The following is a 19,827-nucleotide window of genomic DNA, read 5'->3' on the forward strand; positions in this document are numbered from 1 at the left end:
AACTGTCTTTTAAGTCTGTTGGCAAAGTTACTTGAGAAGTTGTGTTCATAGCAAATAAGCCTCCACCATTAAGAGACTTTTTTGTGTGTTGATCTTGAATCAGGAGCACTACTGTCATCATTGTGGTAACAGTGGAAGGTTTAATCTGAAAATACTTCTGCTGTACCAGGTATAAACAGACCATATCTACCTTATTTTTAAAACCCTGCAATTGTTTACTTTACAATAGGGGTGAGAAATTAATTTCCAGAAATGCAATAATATTGAAGCAGCTACGTGAAGAGTTAAGTTCATTTTTTGTATAGCATATTCCTATGAAGCATACTGAACAGTTAAGCATTTCTGATTACCTGCTTCTAAATTCTTTCACAGACAATAGACTTCTGTTAAATTACTGAATTTTTATAAGTCCAACCAATAGAAATGCTTATGACAAATCTTATTTAACATCTTTCATATAAAGTCCTGCTTCTAACCACATCACATTTCACTTCCAGTTATTGGTGGTGGCTTTGTTTTAATTCACTCTTACTTCATAAGTTTAAGTATTTTACTGCTCTTCACCCATATTACCCCTTACATGAAATGTTTCTTGTTCTTGTTTTTGCTTTACATGGAATGCATGGGCTTTAAAGACCATAATTTCTTTGGTAAGGTATCATTTGCTCTGGGGAAATTTGCAGGGCTTTCACAATGTGAGCTTTAATCAGCATGTTTTGTCTAACTTACATACTTTTGACTCTTACCTGATGTAAAAGACATCGGAACACTGTAAAATTAACTTTTTGTGGACTAATGCTTCCCCACTGATACCATTCCTGTTTATTTTCTGTTGAGTTGGTAATACCGTAGCATCCTCAATATGTATTTAGTAGGTGGAGGCAGCATTAGCCTGTTAGCCAGGGCTCCTTTAGTCTTTATTTGAAGGCAGGTTGGGAAGAAGGTGGAGGGGAAATCTAACTGTAGGAGGTAGATCCTGAAATTTCAGGTAGCTTGTAATTTTTTTTGCCAGGCTTCTTACTTAGAATTCAGCTACTGTTGGATAACAATAAAACAGCCTTTGAGAAAATCAGTTTCATCTGCTAATTCTGTGTGTTTATTTCCTTTGGAAAGGAATGGGTCGTGAGGTGGAAAACCTTATTTTGGAAAACACTCAGCTGTTGGAGACAAAGTAAGTGTGAATGGCTGCGTAAAAAATAATAGCAATATATTCCTGTCCTCCTCTGTTACATGGAGACTTGTACCAGTCTCTGCATCTTTCTATCTTGAGGAGTGTAACTACTCCACAAACTCTTCTGAATTTTCTACTTTTTTTTCTAATTGCAGTGGTACAAATGTATTTTGTGAATGTTGGAGGTTGGCAGGAGGATTTGGCCTGTTTTAAGAAAATTTGATTTTTTTTATAGTAGCTCTACATGAGAAACTTAAGCATGGTCAAGAATAAAACTGAACTGAAGCTGAATGTGCTGTGAGGCCGTAGTCAGTCCTTGTAATGATGTTTTAAATGTTTGTCTAGGAATGCACTGAATGTGGTGAAGAATGATTTAATAGCAAAGGTGGATGAATTGACCTGTGAGAAGGATGTCCTACAAGGTGAATTAGAGGCTGTAAAACAAGCAAAGCAAAAGCTGGAAGAGAAGAATAAAGAACTGGAAGAAGAGCTTAAAAAGTATGTTTAATACTGTGACTCTGAAAAAGAAAATTGCTGTGGTATTCAATGCAGCTATTTATGTTTTTTTTTGTTTTTGTTTTTTTTATTTAGAGCTCGTGCAGAAGCAGAGGAAGCAAGACAAAAAGCTAAAGAGGATGATGATGTAGGTGTATGTGTGCATGTGTATGTTTGTATTGATAATTCACAAATGGACGTAAGACTGCATGCACTGAGTGAATGCTGCTAATTGCTTAAGTGGTAAACTTTTTCCATGTTAAAACAGATCGAAAGAGCCCAAGTGAACTTAAATTCACTATCTCTATCTTTCCTGAAGAACTGCTTTTATTCAGATTGTACTAAATTTGAAAGGATGGGTGGAGAGGATGGTATGGCAGAAAGCGCTGAGTAAAATCAAGTTAGTTTTTACAAAGCTCCAAACAGTTTAGAATCTGGAATTGTGCCCCAAACTGACTCTTGTCTGAAGGCAGAGGCTGACTCTGCAAGGCCCTGCTGTGCTCCTTTGTTCATTCTGTGTTTGTTTTTTTGTGTTCAGAGTGATGTCCCCACCGCTCAGCGGAAGCGCTTTACTCGTGTTGAAATGGCTCGTGTTCTGATGGAAAGAAATCAGTATAAAGAGAGGCTGATGGAACTTCAGGAAGCTGTCCGATGGACTGAAATGATAAGGTAAAAGACACTTAGCTCCTTGGATTTCACTTGCTTTATTTATGTGTGATCTGGTCGGTAGACTTGTCTCCTTGCCTGCCCATGAATAAGTTCTTGAAGTTACGTGCATGTATTGATTTGCTAGAATGGGATCTTGGTGACACCTCTGAAAATGTATTCTTTCACGTGATGTGAAATAAACACTCCTTGAGAAAATGGAAATGGTTATAAAACTTTTTTAATCATCAGTGTTTCTTGGGGTAAGAAGTTAACATCGTGTGCGTGCATCTTAAAGCAGTGCGCTCAGTTAGCAGCTGAAACCTCAAAAAAGTAATACAGTCAGCCTTCAGATTGAGTATAATCCATGCATAAGATCTTGAATAGTGCAGGAGAAAGCACAATTTTAAAATCGCAAGATTTGTTAAATATTAATTAGTGAACTTGGTCTAGCTTGCATCTTGAATACTGAGTTACCTGGAGGGGATGCCACCCCCCAGTCGGTTCCATGTCCAGTGGTGTCATTTGCTGCCGCCTGCTGGTCAGGTACAGTGGTGACATTCGTTTTTGTCGTTGTCCTTAATGCCCATGAGCCATTCTGAGTCTGAGAGAAATGTGTATTCCCAAGCAGCTGTGGCTTGCTTTTCTGTAGCTATAGTTATTGTCTCCTCCAGAAATCTCATACCTCTGTTATTGGGTTTATGACTTCAGGGGCAGTCATCATCGTTTATTTACTATTGTGTCAAAAAGTAAAATTTTAAAATAAAAAGCAGTGGTTAGAATATTCAGGTGGAAGAATTTAAAGTTTGTTTTAATCTGTTTTCATTGTAAAATGTTGCATGAGTTTTCCATCCTGTTTACAGAGTACTTACTAGCTGTTTGTGATGCATGTTTATGTTGGTGATGGCAGTGTTGTGCTTGTTAGAGGTGCTGGTGTGAAGAAACTGGCTTTGATTCTTTCAATATCAGTTGTTCTGTTCTGTAAAAGTAAGTCGCATGCTGTCCTGTTCCTTCCCTCTTCAGATTTTTATTAACACTTACTCAGTAAACTTAAAATGTGTTTCTTGTAGAGCATCAAGAGAAAATCCAGCCATGCAAGAAAAGAAGAGATCAAGCATTTGGCAGTTGTAAGTATTAAGATACAACTCACTAACAGTAAATAAAAGACCCTAACCAATTAGCTGGCACATTTTTATATGTTAGCTAATTGTCTTTCAGCAAATGGAGATGTCTTAATCGTTTTCCTCTCGTTACCTAGCATGCCTGCTCGGTAAGACTGTTCTTGAAGACAAATACATCGTAAGCTGCATCCTCTAATGAATGGCTGTGCACTCTGTGAAGTTAAATGCCAAAGTGCTGTAACTTCTTTGTAGCTGGATATGCACCAGAACTGATTTTGATTTCTTTTATGATGAACAATAGAAACTTGAATATCTTGTGTGGATTGCATTTATTTCAGCTTCCTTTTTCTCTATGAAGTATGGTTTACTCTATCAATTTTCCTTTCTAACTTGAAGCTCTTTAGATCTGAAATGGTGTTATTCACAACAAGATACCTGGCAAATAATCCTCTTGTGGTTTGCTGATATCTAATATATTTCTAGCTCAGGGAATGGTGGAAATTTTAGAATGCACTGTGCATGAACTAACGCACATCATAAAACTGTCTTCCAGATGTAAGTTCACATCCTAGTTTTCTTGAATTATTCATTCAAGATCCTATTACATTCAATATACAAACGGTCAGTAATTCTTCAAGAACTTCTATTGACATGACTTTCTTTGCTTTGAAAGTATTTGAGTGTGTAATGACTGCTGTGTTGGTCTCTACTTTTAGTCCAGCTGGCTTGAGAAGGCTATCCTGTGTGATGCTTTGCCTGCACAGTTAAGTCTGAATGTACCTTAATCTTAACAGTTTTCTTATTCTATTCTAGTTTTAGCAGGCTCTTCAGTTCATCTAGCAATACAGCTAAGAAACCAGAACCTCCTGTCAACGTTAAATATAATGCTCCAACCTCACATATTACTCCATCAGTCAAGAAAAGAAGCAGTACCTTATCTCAATTGCCAAGTGACAAATCTAAAGCCTTTGAATTCCTCAGTGACGAGTAAGGCAGCTTGGTTTCATAATACTAGATATGATCTATCCAGTATTTGCCCCTTTTTTTTTTTTTTGTTCTCTTGAGGTCAAAAAAACAATCTTGCTAAGAGAACTGTAATGTTCTGAAGTGAATACTGATACCTGGGAGATCAGTGTAGTTTAGTTGCACAGCAGTGACTGATTCTGGGCAGCCAGCAGTAGTGTGGTGTTTAGCACACACCACTGCATTTTATAAAAGCACTTTTAGTCATAGGAGGCAGCAATCAGTACACTTACTTAGCTATAATACTTTGGGAATTAATAACTATTCAGATACTTCCAGTTTGGTACAAAAAGACAACATGTGTCAGGCTGACTGGTATCTTTATTTTTTCATCCATGCTTCTTTTTGGCAGTACATCCTTTTGGCTTACAGCTTCATGACTTCCAGTAACTGCGTAACCCATGCAGTTAATTTTTATGGAAGGATACTGACAGTAGTCTTTCTGGTTTGCCTATCTTAACCAAGTTCTTTAAAAATAGCCCCCAGGAAATCTGATGTTATACAGATGAGTTTAATGACAGCTTCAGTGATACACAGAATTTTAAAAAATGTAAGTAATAGGTTCTTTAATAACGATTCCTTCCTAGAACTGAAGCCAGTTTAGCCTCACGCAGAGAGCAGAAAAGAGAGCAGTATCGTCAGGTGAAAGCCCATGTCCAGAAAGAGGATGGTAGAGTGCAAGCATTTGGCTGGAGTCTACCTCAAAAGTACAAACAGGTATTGTGCTCATTTTCGAGTGTAATGGTGGTAATTTCATTGTGAAATTCTGACAGACTAGGGAACTGTTATTTCGCAGCTGAGCTGATTTCAGCACTTTTGTTTTGCTCTAACTTTGACATTTGAAGGCAGCCTTTCTGAAAAAATCCACAAAGCAAAACTCTTTAAGCATATTTAACAAAATTAGTCAACTGATTCTGACAACTGTAAATATCTTTGGATGTCTCTTTTTTTTTGCTTAGGTGGCAAATGGTGGCCAAGGTGACAATAAGATGAAAAACTTACCTGTACCTGTTTACCTGAGACCTTTAGATGAGAAGGATACCTCTATGAAGGTAGAATATTTGGAGCTGTTTATAGAGACTGTGTTTTAGGCAGTCTATAGCATGATTCTGTTTTATAATTTTAATTTTCTTTCTGTAGTGCAGTTGTAGTTAAATTCTGCAAGTTTTACAGGTTGTAATAAAGCTCAAGTGAATCAGAATTCAAGCTTCAGTAGAAACATATATGACTTCAACATTAATGAATTCCTTAAACTGGACTGCAGAAAGATCCTAATTTTGATATTGGTGCACTTAATGTCTTTTTTATTAGTTTAAGATAAACAAAATCTTTTTCTTCCAAGCTGTGGTGCGCTGTGGGAGTAAACCTGTCAGGAGGGAAGACACGGGATGGCGGGTCTGTGGTTGGTGCCAGCGTGTTTTACAATGATGTGGCTGGCACGGATGCAGATGGCAACAAGCAGCGCACAGGATCTCAAAGTAGCTTAGACAGACTCGACCAGGAGCTCAAGGTAAGATCGCTATATGGGATGTTGAAGAGCTTGTATAGTTACATACCTTTACTGTTTATCTGTTGCTTAAACTTGATTACCAAACACATTATTAGTGGTAACAGTTTATTTCTTGGGAAGTCATCCATGCAGGGTACTTGCATCAGGAGAAAAAAACCTAAAATATTTTTAATTCTTTTCTGTGTCTCAGCTTGTTGTTAAGCCTTAGGAGCCAGTCCATTTTAGAACACAACAATGTGTTCCTTATGCTAGTAGAGCTGCCTGCTTTGAGGGGCAGGAAAAATACTAAGGTGTCTGAGACTAACATTTTTAAGTGATGGCACAATGCATTCATGAATGTAGTAAACTGAACAGAAATCTTACTGAGGGCATAGAAATGAAGGCTTAACTTTAGTTTGAATTGCACTGCAGCATCACAGTCTGTGGTGATGACTGTGGTAGCTGACGTGTTAATTACTTTGTATTATACTTGTTTGGCTGTGTAATTGTGTGGTTAGAACTATCTTATATTGTGTCTATGTGAGTATGAAATACGAGGGTTTTTAATGTTCTCTATGGGTTTGGAGCAAGTAAATAACTTATTTTTACAGTGACATTAAAGCTATATTGGCATGTGGTAAGTGATCAAGTACAGTAATATATTTCAGGTCAATTGGGGTACTTTTATTCTTGTCCCTCTTGTCATTCACTTCTGCTCTGCTTCGTTCTCCTTCAGGACCAGCAGAAGGAGCTGAAACATCAGGAAGACTTATCCAGTCTAGTCTGGATCTGTACAAGCACACATTCTGCTACAAAAGTCATCATTATTGATGCTAATCAACCAGGAAATATTCTGGACAGTTTCATTGTTTGTAATTCTCACGTGCTTTGTATTGCTAGTGTACCAGGTAAAGACTTCATAAGCAAGACCTAAAACTTCTTGAAGTGTATCATGTTTAGATTTTCTTAAACAGTGATAAAATCTAAGATCAGTGTGATAAAATATTTCTGTAGCATAGCGTTAAGAAGTGTTTAGCTTGAGGGAAATCTTTGTTTTGTTTTGATTTTCAGTTGGCTTTTGACTTGAATTAAGTAAAAGGTAGTGAGATGTCAAGAACTAGGGAGAATTGTTTTTGTCTGCTGTATTATAAATGGTACAGCAGTGCCATTGTTTTACAGAACCGTGGACATAATTTAGGAAAAACATACTGGATTTTATTCTTGCTTAAGTAGTAAATCTTGGAACTACCTGTAGAGGGAATCTTTGTTATATTAAGGGTGTATGTAGAGCAGTGTAATAGCAAGTCATGATTTTGGAAAACAACAAACTGTGCTTCTGGGCTTCTTGTTTCTTGTAAAAGCGTTTGGTAATAGTTTCAGTGAAGTAGTGTTGTGTAATAGAAGAAAATTCCTCCCAAGGAAGATTTGAACAAGTCATCTTTTGGTATTGTCAAAATGATAAAATTCAAAGGAGGGGGTAGTTTCAGATATTTGGGAAGTTATGAGAAATAGGAGGCCACAAAACTGGCAAGTGAGGAGAATAACTTGGAATAAGTTCTTGAAAGTAAGCTTTGATGTTGCAAGTTATGCTACATTAAAGTTGTATGTAACCTATAAAATGAAGAGAGCATAAAAAAGTTTCTTGGCATTTATAGCATTTTACTGTTTTTAAGACTTAAGAGTATTTGAGAGGATTTGAAGGCAGAAAAGAACCTGCTTTTTTCTAGTACAAAGGATGTTTTGGAGTGAAATTATCTATAGAGATGTAGGTAACCCTGCGTATAAGTATCTGTCATGAAATTTAATTTGTTTGAAATGGAAATAAAGGAGTTAAAGAACTCTGCACACTGAGATTGTGGGCTATGACTTTCAGATATCAGCGTATGTAGGTGCTGCTTTTGCTTTTTGAACAAATTTACTCAGTGATAGCATCTTTAGCGTCCCTCACGTTAAAAATTCTTTCGTAGGGGGGTATTCTCCATGTTAAATCTCATGCTGGACAGTTCCCTCAGTCTGAAAGCTTAGATTGTTGTTAGATACAGAAGTGGATGGCCTCTATGCCCATGGAAACATGCAACTTTAATCTCTTTCAGGAGCAAGGGAAACAGACTATCCTGTGGGAGAGGAAGGGTCTCAAGAAGTGGATCCCAATCAAGTGGACAAGTCATCTCTGTGTGGAAGTATGACTAGCAACAGCTCTGCAGAAACTGATAGCATGCTGGGAGGAATAACAGTGGTTGGCTGTACTGCAGAGGGTGTTACAGGAGCACCTGTAGCTCATAGTGCAAATGGTGCCTCGCCAATGGCAGAGAAACAGTCAGGTACGAAAATCTTACAAATGCACTTGGGTTGTTCCTGATGTAGCTGAGAAAGTGAATGGGGCAGGTATTTAATAAGTTGTCTTTAAAAGGTGGTGTAAAACAAGTATTCTATGGGAAATGGCTTATAAATCTGACATACTTGCAGCTGAAAACTTTGTGGAAGTGCTATCACGTGGGTGTAGGCAGTTGCTTCTTTCAAATCCCTTTCAATGAAGTCAGTCTTTAGTATGGTCTTAAGATAAATTTTTTCACCTATTGTTTAAAATGCTGACCTCCTCTTGACAAATGGTTGGAGAAGATGTGGATGTTGCTTTATCCTGAAAGGTCTCAGTAGAGATTTAAGTGAAGCTGCTTAAAGTGCATTTGATGCTTTACTGATACCAAAACTTTGGTGTTTCTGATCTTATTTTTTTAGCTGAGATAGCTGGACTGTGACTGTCTGGTTGGTTGTTACAGCTCATTGCTTAAGATCTAAGCATCAAATTCTGGCTGCTTTATATTGTTGAGAATTCTCTTGCTGTTTTTAGTTTTTCGAGTCTTTTGTTCCACAGATATTGCAAATGAAAGTAATTCAGTAGATGACAACATTCCAACTGCAGAAGAGGCAACAGAAGCAACAGAAGTCAGTGCAGGGACAGAAGATATAACTGATATTGGACAAACTGGAGTCTATACAGAGCACGTCTTTACAGATCCTCTGGGAGTGCAGAACACAGAGGCATCTCCAGTGTACCAGCCTGGGTATGTAATTGGAGTCATAACTCTTGAATTATATTTGGTAAGGAAAACACTTTCAGAAATGCATGGGGACAGAAGGTAATAGTTGTTTCTCTTGCAAAGGAGGCTTATGTAAGTAACTTTGGTACAAGGTGATATATGCTTTGCATACATGAGGTGGTCATCTCTGTACAGTGTCTCTTATATGTGAATTCATATGACATGAGTACAGACACCTCCAGAATGCTGTAATGATTGTCCACCAGTTTGTCACTGAGTCATTTTAGAGACTTAACATGAATAGCAGCGGCCTAGAAATGCCTATTCAAATTTCCTGTTTCCCTTTCTCCTGACCAACCAGTTGTTCAAATGTATGTTTTTTCTCGGAATAATCAGTCTGAGTTAGTTACAGGAGTGGAGAACAAGCTCGAAAGTAAACAATATTTCAAATGGTAATATGTTTGAAATCTTCGTTCTCCTCATACAGGTGGGCATTGCAGTCTTTTGATAAGTGTTTTTCTTATGTGCCTGGGATGCTGTGACTGTCATTCCCCTGAGATACCAGTAAGGCTGTCAGGCTTGTAGGCACACTTGGGAGGAAGAAATTGATACATTTTTGTTAGTATCATTAATGTATGTTACGTACAGTTACTGTTCCTTAAAGACTGTGTTCTTCAAAAGCAAATGTGGATGCCGGCAGCAACAGAGTGCATACCTGTGTTACCTGTGTTACTCTGAGCAAGCCACACGCTTTATTCAACATATTTAAACTGTCTTTTAGCACTGAGTCAGAGCTATATAAAGATGTTGCAGTTTTGCCAAATGAGCAAGATCTAGTGAGAGAAGAAGCACAGAAAATGAGTAGCCTTTTACCAACGATGTGGCTTGGAACACAGAATGGATGGTAAGAAAATATTACTCTAACTTTTATTTGGAAAGTTATTTTAAACTTGCATCTTGGGCCTATACAGGCTAATAACTGTCTTGTGTCAAAACTAAGTGCAAGGAATTCTTGAGAGCCTAAACCTTATGCACTTCATTTAAGCATTACAGAATTCCAAGTAAGCATTGTAAGCGACATTGCAAGCTCTTATTGACAGATAAATACTTTCCTGCAGCTGAATGTTTAGTAGTGGGGGTAATTATAGTTGATATTTTTAGGATACAATATTCAGTATTATGCTAGAAAATATCTTTTATCTTTTTACTACAGACATATGTACAAAGGGCTTTGTAATGTTTTTAGATATCTGGCAAATTGTTCTGTCTGCTCATATAGTTCTTTCAGTCTTTATGTAGTTTTCAGTAGAAGATGAAAACCTGATTTTCTTCTATCTGTGGATCTCAGTTACGTGGTTCTTGCCTCTGTTTTTTCTCTTGCCCAGTAGACCTTTCATAGTGCTTTTAATCCTTCCTGATTTGTCTTTGCAGCCTCTATGTTCATTCGTCAGTGGCTCACTGGAGGAAATGTATTCATGCCATTAAACTTAAAGATTCTATTCTCAGTATTGTGTAAGTCTTGAAAGAATGTCATGTAAATCATAATGAACTTTTTTTAAAATTCTTAGTTTTATATTTCTTCAGACACTGTGAATGTCAGTTCCTGTAAGGGAATGCGTATTCTTTGAGGGGCAGTGGAGAACACCTGGGGAGTGAGAAAGTAAAAAGAACTTTCTATATATTGAAAATGCTATGAATCAACTGAGTTCCTTTGTGGCTGCGTACTCAAAACAGTTACAGATTGTTACCTCAGGGTTCTCTCTGGACATGGTAGCTACTTTTTTAAAACTATCTGAACTGAATTTTGAGTCACTAATTACTGTGCCTTTTCTTGAGCGAGAGACCAAAACACTAGAGCTAATGCTAGTGTGAGAAGTATACTGAAATTTAGAATATTTATACTTTAAACCTGCATTTTGAGAAATGTGATCTAATGATGTATATTCTTGTACCTCCTTTCTTTTACCAGACATGTGAAAGGAATAGTATTAGTTGCACTAGCTGATGGAACACTAGCAATATTTCACCGAGGAGTTGGTAAGCATTCTGTTGGGTCTTGGAAGTGAAGTTATGACAGTACTTCTGAAGTAAATGTGCCATTTATAAATAGCATTTTAAAAATGCTCTCCTAATGACCATTTTGCAGACTACTTGATCTCATTTCTTTTGTAATTTCAGGTACTTACACTTTTTTAGTACTTCAGTTCAGGGAAACTATAAATGCATCAGTTAGGAATCTTCTGTTCTTGATCTGAGACACCCATGTTCTTACTGAACTCATGACCAATATTCTGACTGAAGTTCTTTATGGTGCTTAAAGGCATACAGAGTGAGCGAAGCACTGAATGTGGTATCTGAGCTGTGTGCCCCAACGTATTTCCCTGCACCTCTATGCATCTTCTACCCTCTACAGATTTTCTTTCCATGAACAGCTAAACTAGATTTTGATGTTTTCCAATCTGTCTTCAAGAGTGCACTGTTCTTGTTGCTTACAAACACTGCTATAGATTGATATAGTTAAACATTAAGGATATAAAAAATGGAACTCCAATCAGTGTGGTAACTGGAGAAATTTGGTCATGCTGAGATTCAAGTTAGATTTTGGTTGGATTTGTTTGTACTTTCACAGCACCAGGATTGCATTTTTTATAAGTTACTTGACTGTTTCTTAAGAGTTACTTGTTTAAATGTTAGGGTACCTTTTTAATTACAGCTATCAAATGTTAAGGTTTTCTATTCTTTGATGCTGTTAGTATGTATGTCATACTTGCAGGGGCTTTTTCTTGTATTATTTAGAAATTAAGTGTGCTACTGAACTTTTCCACCTTCAATCTTTAGTCTTGAAAAGTACACCGTATCATCTCAAAGTGCTTTCTTGTCCTTTTCCCAACTGATAAGGTAGCAGAGAATTCTTCAGAGCCATTTATGCTATCAGAAATCTCAAGGTAGAATGGTGTTATTTGAATATACTTCAGTTTTTCTGTCAAAGTGAGGGAGAGACTTCATGGTCATCTGTTTCTCTTTTTAATGGAAGCACAAGACTTTTCTGTCTATATGTAGCTTCTACTACAAGCATCCTAAATGCACAATACAGGAAAATCAAGTATGCTGAGTTGCATTGAATTGCCCTGTTCTCTGATGTTAGTCTCCTTTGGATTATAGGTCTGCAGTGGAATCTTTCCTGTTTTCTTCTTGTTTTTTAGGGCTTTGTTTAATCTTTCACAGAGCTGTAATCCTCTGGTTCTTTCAGCTTTTGTTAAGGCTTTCTTCTTTCAGGTCGTCCTTCTGTCTGTTATGTGGCCAAAAAGAAAGAAGTGACCCTGTCAGCCCTTCTGGCTGCCTGTTTGTAGGTTCTTATATAATGCAATGTAGGTGTTACTAATGACCTTTGAGGAAAATGTGGGCTTATTCTGACTCCCACAGAATTTTTTGCGCTGTTCTGGTACGTAGCTGGAATTCTTTCTTATCACAGGAAGAAAATAGGGAGTACAGGTATCTGCAGTAACAGCAGAAAGCCCATTGATAGAGTCTGCACTGATCACTGTCTGTTCATCCTGCCCAATAGTTGACTTTTGCTCTGTTACTGATCTTAGAAATAGTATGTGGCCAAGTCCTTCTGTAGAATTTCTGTCCACATCACTCTGGGACTCTGTTCTTCAGCCTCTGGAATAAGGACCTACTGGGGAATGTCTGAAGAGTAATTGGAATTCATCTAGAGGCTTCTCTCTGCAGACTCCCTGTTCTTTTGTTCTTTTCCCTTGTGTAGTTAAAATCGCTTTTCTTGGTGTTCAGGAGAATTAAGAGGTTGCATAGCGCTGATGCAAATACTGGAAAAGATGCATCTAGGGTGATCTTGTGATGTTTTCTTCCTTTAAATTCTGATGGTTTATAATCCCTTAAAGTATCTCAAGTAAATATCAGTGATCTCTGTGTTAGCTTAGTCTACAGCAGAGTTTTATTTGGTGTTGGGTGACCAATTTTAGTATGATTCCCAGTGGATACCAGGTGCCACTCTTAAGGTCTAAAAAAAAGTAAAAATAAAAAAAATCTTGATGCACTGACCAGCATTTCTATGCTCAGCCAAGCAGTAATTGCCTCACGCCGTGTGGGTTGTTGCTTCTTATGTATACTGATGCCTGTCCAAGTAAAGCATTTAACACTAGGTAACTTTCTGTTTTTACAAGTGTTTTGACATGTTTGGAACGTGAGTCATAGTACAACTTTATATAAAAACAGAGTAGCATTTGGGGTGTTGGTAGTTCATACAAGTAAATGCTGTTTTTTTTTTTTAATGTGGAGCCTACCCATACATTTGTATTGACTTACCCAGATCGTTAGAGTGCTTTTGAAAAATGAAACTATACTTAAGGTATTTACCTGTGCTTTTAAGTTACTTTTAAACTGATAGGAACCTATGCTTTGTTTTTTGTTGTTTTTTTTTTTTTCTTATTTTGCTTCTGTTTTTAAAGATGGTCAGTGGGATTTGACAAACTATCACCTCTTAGACCTGGGCCGGCCGCATCATTCTATAAGATGCATGACAGTGGTGCATGACAAAGTCTGGTGTGGCTACAGGAACAAAATCTATGTTGTTCAACCAAAGGCCATGAAAATAGAGGCAAGTTAAAATGGTGTTTAAAATAATTATATGTTTTGTCTTAATGCCATCTCATGTTACAGCAAACTCCTGAGTAACTCCAGAGAGTACTTATTTGTTCATCAGCACATATATAGGCAGGCAAATTTGCTTTAGGGAGCAATTCTTAATTTTCCAAGGATGTAATGATTCTGGAAAAACTTAAGGCAGTTCTCATTTGTTGAAACTGATTATTCTGGAGTTTATTTCTCTACTTTGTCCTAGCCAGAAACTAGTAAGTGTCTTTTTAGGTCTTTGTAGAGCTTGCAATGCTAGATCCAAGCTCATTCTTTTCATTTATGCATATTTACTTATTCATTATGTTCTCCACCCACACACAACCTTCTCCAGAATCTCTCTGCATACTTTAGGGGTTTGTAAGTGCTAATCTTGAATGTACTCTCCCTCCAGTTATAGAGTATTATGTTTATGTAAGGTGTGTAAGCTGGCTTCTGCAGTGTTCTGAGTTTACAAGTGCATGAAGAGCCCGTGGTTTCTGAAAGCAATTAGCAATATTAAGACTTCAGCTTTTTGTACTTGGTCTGTGAAATGGGTCAGACTTTGGGAGGATGACTGCTCAGCTCTTTTGGAAATATTAAGGGCCCAGTTTGTAATCCGTTTGTGAAGATTACTGTATATGCAAGGAAACCTGTAAGAATTTATACAGTAGTGAACTGTTTTGCTGGATAGTTCGTGTTCAGCAGGAGTGAGTTTGTATGCAAGAGCAAGGCTTGACAGAACTGGGAAGAAAAACACCTTTGGTGAATATGTATGTTCTGCAGTGACTAGAAGACCCCACACTGAAGAGGATCCAGGATAAAACAGATAGAAATAGCAGTAGGCTGGGAAGGTTACGTAAATGAAGATGCAGATGGCTTTCAGATCACACTTCAGGGCAGGCAATCAGCCTTTTTACTGTTTATCAGCATCATACTGTAATACTAACTGAGCTAAGCACTAAGGGTCTGCTAGTGGTCTTACAAATCAGAGGGTAGTAGATGACTTAAGGAAATTGCCAGTATTGACCATGTAAGGCTGGCACAGAATTTGTATTCTTTTATTTATTTTCTAATTCAAGATCCCATCTTTTATAGAAGTCATTTGATGCACACCCAAGAAGAGAAAGCCAAGTGAGACAGCTGGCATGGGTGGGTGATGGGGTATGGGTGTCGATTCGTTTGGACTCTACTCTGCGTCTCTATCACGCACACACGTATCAGCATCTGCAAGATGTGGACATTGAACCTTATGTAAGCAAAATGTTAGGTAAGTTGATAAGAAAAACTAGTGTTCTTATACCTCTTGTGTCTGGGGCTTTCTTTTCCTGTTATGAGTCAGGCAATTCTCATTTCAAATGAAGTTGAAGGGTGGGTGGAATGCTAGTCAAATCCTGCTGTATGTGAAAATTTGGTTCTGCAAGTAGAAACCTAAGTTAGTCTGTCTCTGGTAAGGTCTGATCCTATCAGATGTCTAAGCTGTCCCTTAAAACTCAGAACTAATGAGGAAAATGATGTTTGGGCAGGAATAACAGACAGTAAAATCTTTACTACTGGAACGATGCCTCTCAGAGTGGGAAGAACCCATTACTTTCCTGCAGAATTTGCCTTTTCTTTTCTAAGAAAGTACAAATGCAAAATAGCAAATTCTTACTGCTGTCAAAGCTAATAAGCTTCCTGAATTTTTCTGTGTTTATATAAGAGTAGTTTGACCACCTACATAACCTGAAAAGGTAATTGGTCCATTAGAAGTCTTTCACAATTAACTATTGTGTCATTGGTGTAAAGGAGACTAGTGTGTAGCCCACATTCCCCTTCTTCTGACAGCTTTCTTCTGTTTCCTGTATAGTTCTAATGATAGCCTCTGAAACTCCCTTGTAGAAGAAGCAGTACCCTTTATTTTAATGGGCAAGAAACTGTTATTTCACAGTTGAATGACATTTTTTTTGTTTGACAGACTGCCGTGGTGCTGCAAGCCCCAGAATAACTTACTGTGCAACATTAAGGAGCTGTTGTGTTTTTTGTGCTTTCTCCCAGTATGAGTTTGTCTCTTCCTATATAGGTTCACAACTTAGCAGAAGTTTTAGCATTTTATTTTGCCTTCACAACTTGAATGTGCTCCTCTGCCTTGCTTGTTTGAGGTGGGCGGGAATTACTTGTCTGCATGAGCTGAGAACTGAAGTTAAGAATCTCTTTTATGGAAATAAAATTATTCTTGCTCATAATTTTTTGATGAAAAGCATCTTTTGTTTTTAGGTACTGGTAAACTGGGATTCTCATTTGTGAGAATCACAGCTCTTATGGTGTCTTGTAATCGTTTATGGGTAGGAACAGGAAATGGTGTCATCATCTCCATTCCATTAACAGAAAGTAAGTAAAATATAAATGAATAGCTGCTATTCAATATGCTGTAAGTGCAAAGAAAAAAGAATGCTGAGGGTCATTCAGATGCTTGCTATTGGGTAGAAAACTTTACCGACAGGTCTGAATCTTTCAGGTTTGTGACAGATTAGCTGCTAAACATTATGGAGGCCCAAGCTATGTCCATGGTTACGAGTCTCTGAGCGAAAAACAAAACAGACCGAAAAAAAGAAAACCAAAAAACAGCCCCTCTCCAAAGCATCTTGCTCTTTGATTCAAACGGAGTTGCTCTGGCTTGAATTTGGAAGGCATCCATGCAACCTTAGAGGTGTTAGGAGTAGTAGCAGTGTTCATTGAAGCTTATTTGCGTGTAAAAGTTTTCTAACTGATGGTATGATTGCCATGTGATCACCAGAGTAGATTTTTTTGTTTGGTTTGAGCAAATTGATATTGTTGCTAATACAATTAAATCAGCTTTAGCTCTTGAGAATTCGTCGCAAAGTTGATACGGAAGATTGGAACAGCACTGGTACCAGTTGCTTTGAAGGACACGGTTGAAGATCTGGGAGTTCTAAGCCGTTTCTTTAAGTAGAACACAATTTTCTAGGTAGAATTCCAGCACTGTAAATCCAAGTATCTGCTTAATAACTGATTGATTGAACTGTTGTTGAAACTACTGAAACGGCTTGGGGATAGGAGAGGAAATATGGTTGAATCCTGGGAGAAGGCAGCAATCCTGTTCAAGGGCAGACTGAATCTTAAAGAATAAATTTGGGAAGATTCTCTGTATATTCGGCCACTTAAAGCAAACAGCAAAAAATAATACTTGTGCTAATGCTGAAATCATAATCTAATCATAAAAGACGTGGGCAGAAGCTCCAGAAAATAAAACACAACACTTTGTAATTAATGGTACTGTGTTTTGAATAGAAAGTAGTGCAGTCTTATGGGTGACATTGTAGGTTAACTTAACAGCAAAAGCTCTTCGTGTTGTATCTGCGTTGTTGAACAGCACATACATGCGTTGTTTCTCATACTGTTCCATTGCATTGTCTGTTCATTTGGTAACTGTCTTTTTTGCATTGCATGTGTACTAGGGAAGGACAGACTGTCATTGATTTGAACTAGTTTAAATCATGCTTTCAGAAATTATAGCTCTTGCATCAAGCTTAATTTATTGTTTCCAGTAGAGTTTGTTTTAAAACAACAGTGAACATGGAAAAAAAAATCCCTAGGAAAGTTATTCAGATTAATTTCAGTCTTGTTAGTTGATGATGAATTGAAATAACCGTTTGTGGATAGCCTGATTGTGGGTTTGAGAACCCTTATTATAAATATTCATGGTTTTAAAAACAGTCACATCCTTGCATAATCAGTTGCATATCTCAGTTCCTTGGGTCTCATTAGCAGGGTACCTTCCAGATCTGCAGATGCTGTTTCAAAAGGGCACTTGAGATCATGAGTAGTTATGTATTTGGTAGTTTTCTGCCAAGGAAAGAGAGAAAGGGGAAACACTGCTAATGAATAATAAATTCTGTCGTGATAAAGCACATGAAAATGGCAGTGCTTCTGTTGTCCATTTTATACTGCAACTTCTATAACAAGATGCTGTTCTTTGACTTTTTATCGAATCTTCTGTAATTAAATACTTGCTGGTTTTTAGGAGCTAAAATTTAAGCTCTGTCTTATCAAAAACCAAAATAAAGAGTGGTGGGTTCTCATTAATCCTTCTCCTCTACTGTCATACCTATCTATTTCCCCTTTCCTCCTTTCTCACTTTAGCTGTAATCCTCCACCAGGGACGTTTACTGGGGCTGAGGGGTAAGTGCAGATCCTGAACAAAAATCTATTTCCAGGCTTCTAATAGCCACTTTGAGGCTGTTTACCACTCCCTATAGATCTACCCTCTGTATGTTCCTAAATGTTTTTCCACTTGCAGTTACTGCATTGCAGCAGTTTTATGTTTGCTAAATGGCCACCAGTCTGCTCAGCAGTTTAGCATATCATCCTGTGTTGCAGCTGAACTTTCATACAGACTTTATTTTTCTTCCAGCCAATGTGATACCATATCTTATAACTTTGTCATTAATCCACATCATTTACTGTCTTGTTACAAATCACTGTTTCTTTCACTTCTTTGGTAGTCTGTAGAATGGAGATGGCTTGTATGTCTAGCATGAGTATTTCTGTTTTAATTGATTTTAAAACTTGTCAAGAAAAACTAGATGTAGAATGATAATAGGGTAGCTCCTGCATGGCCGCAGGTGGCTGTTGAGATTTTCATACTTGCACGGGGATACCCTATGATAAGTTGCAATGAAAACATAAGTTACGTGTTGAAGTGTATTGAATTTGCTTGTGCTGAAGCACATTAGAGGTACTTATTTCCTATAGAAGATACAGTCCTTTCAAAAATTATTTTTTCCGAAAGTAGGATATTAAAATCTGTTGTTTATGCTAGACTAATAAGAATCCTGCTCCATTTTCTAATGTACTTAAAATAACGAAGCATGCAATCTCTTTTTTTTCCAGCTCTGTCTTGAATTGGCATTGCTGCCCTCCTGTTTCATTTTTATCTGAGTTGGCTGTAGCTTTTAGATGGTACCATAAGGTTCCTTAACAAATAATCATTTCTGCAATTTGTATTTTCAAGTAGAAAACACTTGTTTTCTTCTTTTACAGCTAATAAAGCAGCCGCAGGCTCTGGAAACCGTCCAGGTAGTGTAATTCGTGTATATGGAGATGAGAACAGTGACAAAGTGACCCCAGGAACCTTCATCCCGTATTGCTCAATGGCACACGCACAGCTTTGCTTCCATGGGCACCGTGATGCTGTCAAATTCTTTGTCGCAGTACCTGGTGAGCTTTTTGTTACCCTTCCTCAAATGAAGCTTTTGCCCTCCTTTGCTTCTTAAGTGTAGTTTTTTTAGCAAGTGTATGACATTGTATACTCAGAAACAGGTTTACTACACTTTGATTTGTGAGACTTTTCTGATTCTCTGGTACGGTGCTGCTTAAAGATGCGAGGGGGGGTGGGAGGGAAGGGCTTGGTAACAAAGAAGTGCTTTGTTTTCATCTGGGAAAAGGTGCTGCCTGAATCTGAGTACTTCCCTGCTGAGAGGGTGGTCAAATCCTAGGTGACTTAAGGTCTGATTTAAGAATCTAACTTGCTGCAAAAAAGAACAACTACCAAGGGAGAAGCCCCCAAAAGAAAGAATTTTTGTTTAAAAAAAAAAAAAAAAGCTTAGAGTTTTCTAGAAGCTGTAGTACTGATGAAATTACCCTCTCAGTGATTGTGTATGCACTTGGTGCTGGAAGTAAATGACAGAAGTTTGCTTACTGGGCTGATGTGCTGAATCATTTCAGTTGTGTGTCTGAAAAAGTCCTTAAGTCTGTTTCAATGTCATTCTCTAGATCTGCCAGTGCTGTGAATTCTACCAAGAGGCATTTAATTCTGACTTGCATTGAACTGACCTGACTTATCTCTTTAGAGAGAGGAAATCAGAGCACAGCTAGCTTCTTTTTTTTTTTTTTGCCTCTTGCTGAAGAGGTGCTGGAATCCATAGCTGGGTATATTAGGTGACCAAGTGCAGGTGGCATTACTGTGAGACATGGCCTAACAATGTGTTCTGTGTTTTTATACAGGTCAGGTTGTTTGCCCACAGAGCAGTGGTGGAACAGAGCTAACAGGTGACAAGCCAGCCCAAGAGTCCTTCAACCAGGGTCCCTTAAAATCAATGCTGGTGATAAGTGGTGGAGAAGGATATATTGACTTCAGAATGGGTAAGAAATACTGAGCTTAAAATCCACTTGTGACCTCTTCATGATGAAAGCACCTTAGATTGGGTCGTT

At 37.8% G+C, this 19,827-nt stretch overlaps 1 protein-coding gene across 4 annotated transcripts in view; it reads left to right on the forward strand.

Moving 5' to 3' along the window:
- Positions 1 to 19,827, forward strand: part of SPAG9 (sperm associated antigen 9) — a 58,998-nt gene that overhangs the window by 34,368 nt on the left and 4,803 nt on the right. For 2 of the 4 annotated variants that reach the window (XM_085240077.1, XM_010721602.4), the window contains 21 exons: positions 1,114 to 1,171; positions 1,517 to 1,669; positions 1,763 to 1,814; positions 2,205 to 2,335; positions 3,382 to 3,438; positions 4,246 to 4,419; positions 5,043 to 5,172; positions 5,415 to 5,507; positions 5,798 to 5,965; positions 6,681 to 6,852; positions 8,038 to 8,265; positions 8,817 to 9,006; positions 9,764 to 9,886; positions 10,414 to 10,494; positions 10,952 to 11,019; positions 13,452 to 13,600; positions 14,713 to 14,884; positions 15,871 to 15,984; positions 17,758 to 17,796; positions 18,658 to 18,834; positions 19,621 to 19,758. In XM_085240077.1, the coding sequence (XP_085096203.1) occupies positions 1,114 to 1,171; positions 1,517 to 1,669; positions 1,763 to 1,814; positions 2,205 to 2,335; positions 3,382 to 3,438; positions 4,246 to 4,419; positions 5,043 to 5,172; positions 5,415 to 5,507; positions 5,798 to 5,965; positions 6,681 to 6,852; positions 8,038 to 8,265; positions 8,817 to 9,006; positions 9,764 to 9,886; positions 10,414 to 10,494; positions 10,952 to 11,019; positions 13,452 to 13,600; positions 14,713 to 14,884; positions 15,871 to 15,984; positions 17,758 to 17,796; positions 18,658 to 18,834; positions 19,621 to 19,758 (2,667 nt within the window). The remainder of the gene's footprint in view (positions 1 to 1,113; positions 1,172 to 1,516; positions 1,670 to 1,762; positions 1,815 to 2,204; positions 2,336 to 3,381; positions 3,439 to 4,245; positions 4,420 to 5,042; positions 5,173 to 5,414; positions 5,508 to 5,797; positions 5,966 to 6,680; positions 6,853 to 8,037; positions 8,266 to 8,816; positions 9,007 to 9,763; positions 9,887 to 10,413; positions 10,495 to 10,951; positions 11,020 to 13,451; positions 13,601 to 14,712; positions 14,885 to 15,870; positions 15,985 to 17,757; positions 17,797 to 18,657; positions 18,835 to 19,620; positions 19,759 to 19,827) is intronic. The other 2 variants (XM_085240078.1, XM_010721603.4) reach the window with 1 other exon arrangement.

Source organism: Meleagris gallopavo, chromosome 20 (assembly GCF_905368555.1).
Source record: "Meleagris gallopavo chromosome 20, MGAL_WU_HG_1.1, whole genome shotgun sequence".
NCBI classification, from domain to species: Eukaryota; Metazoa; Chordata; class Aves; order Galliformes; family Phasianidae; genus Meleagris; species Meleagris gallopavo.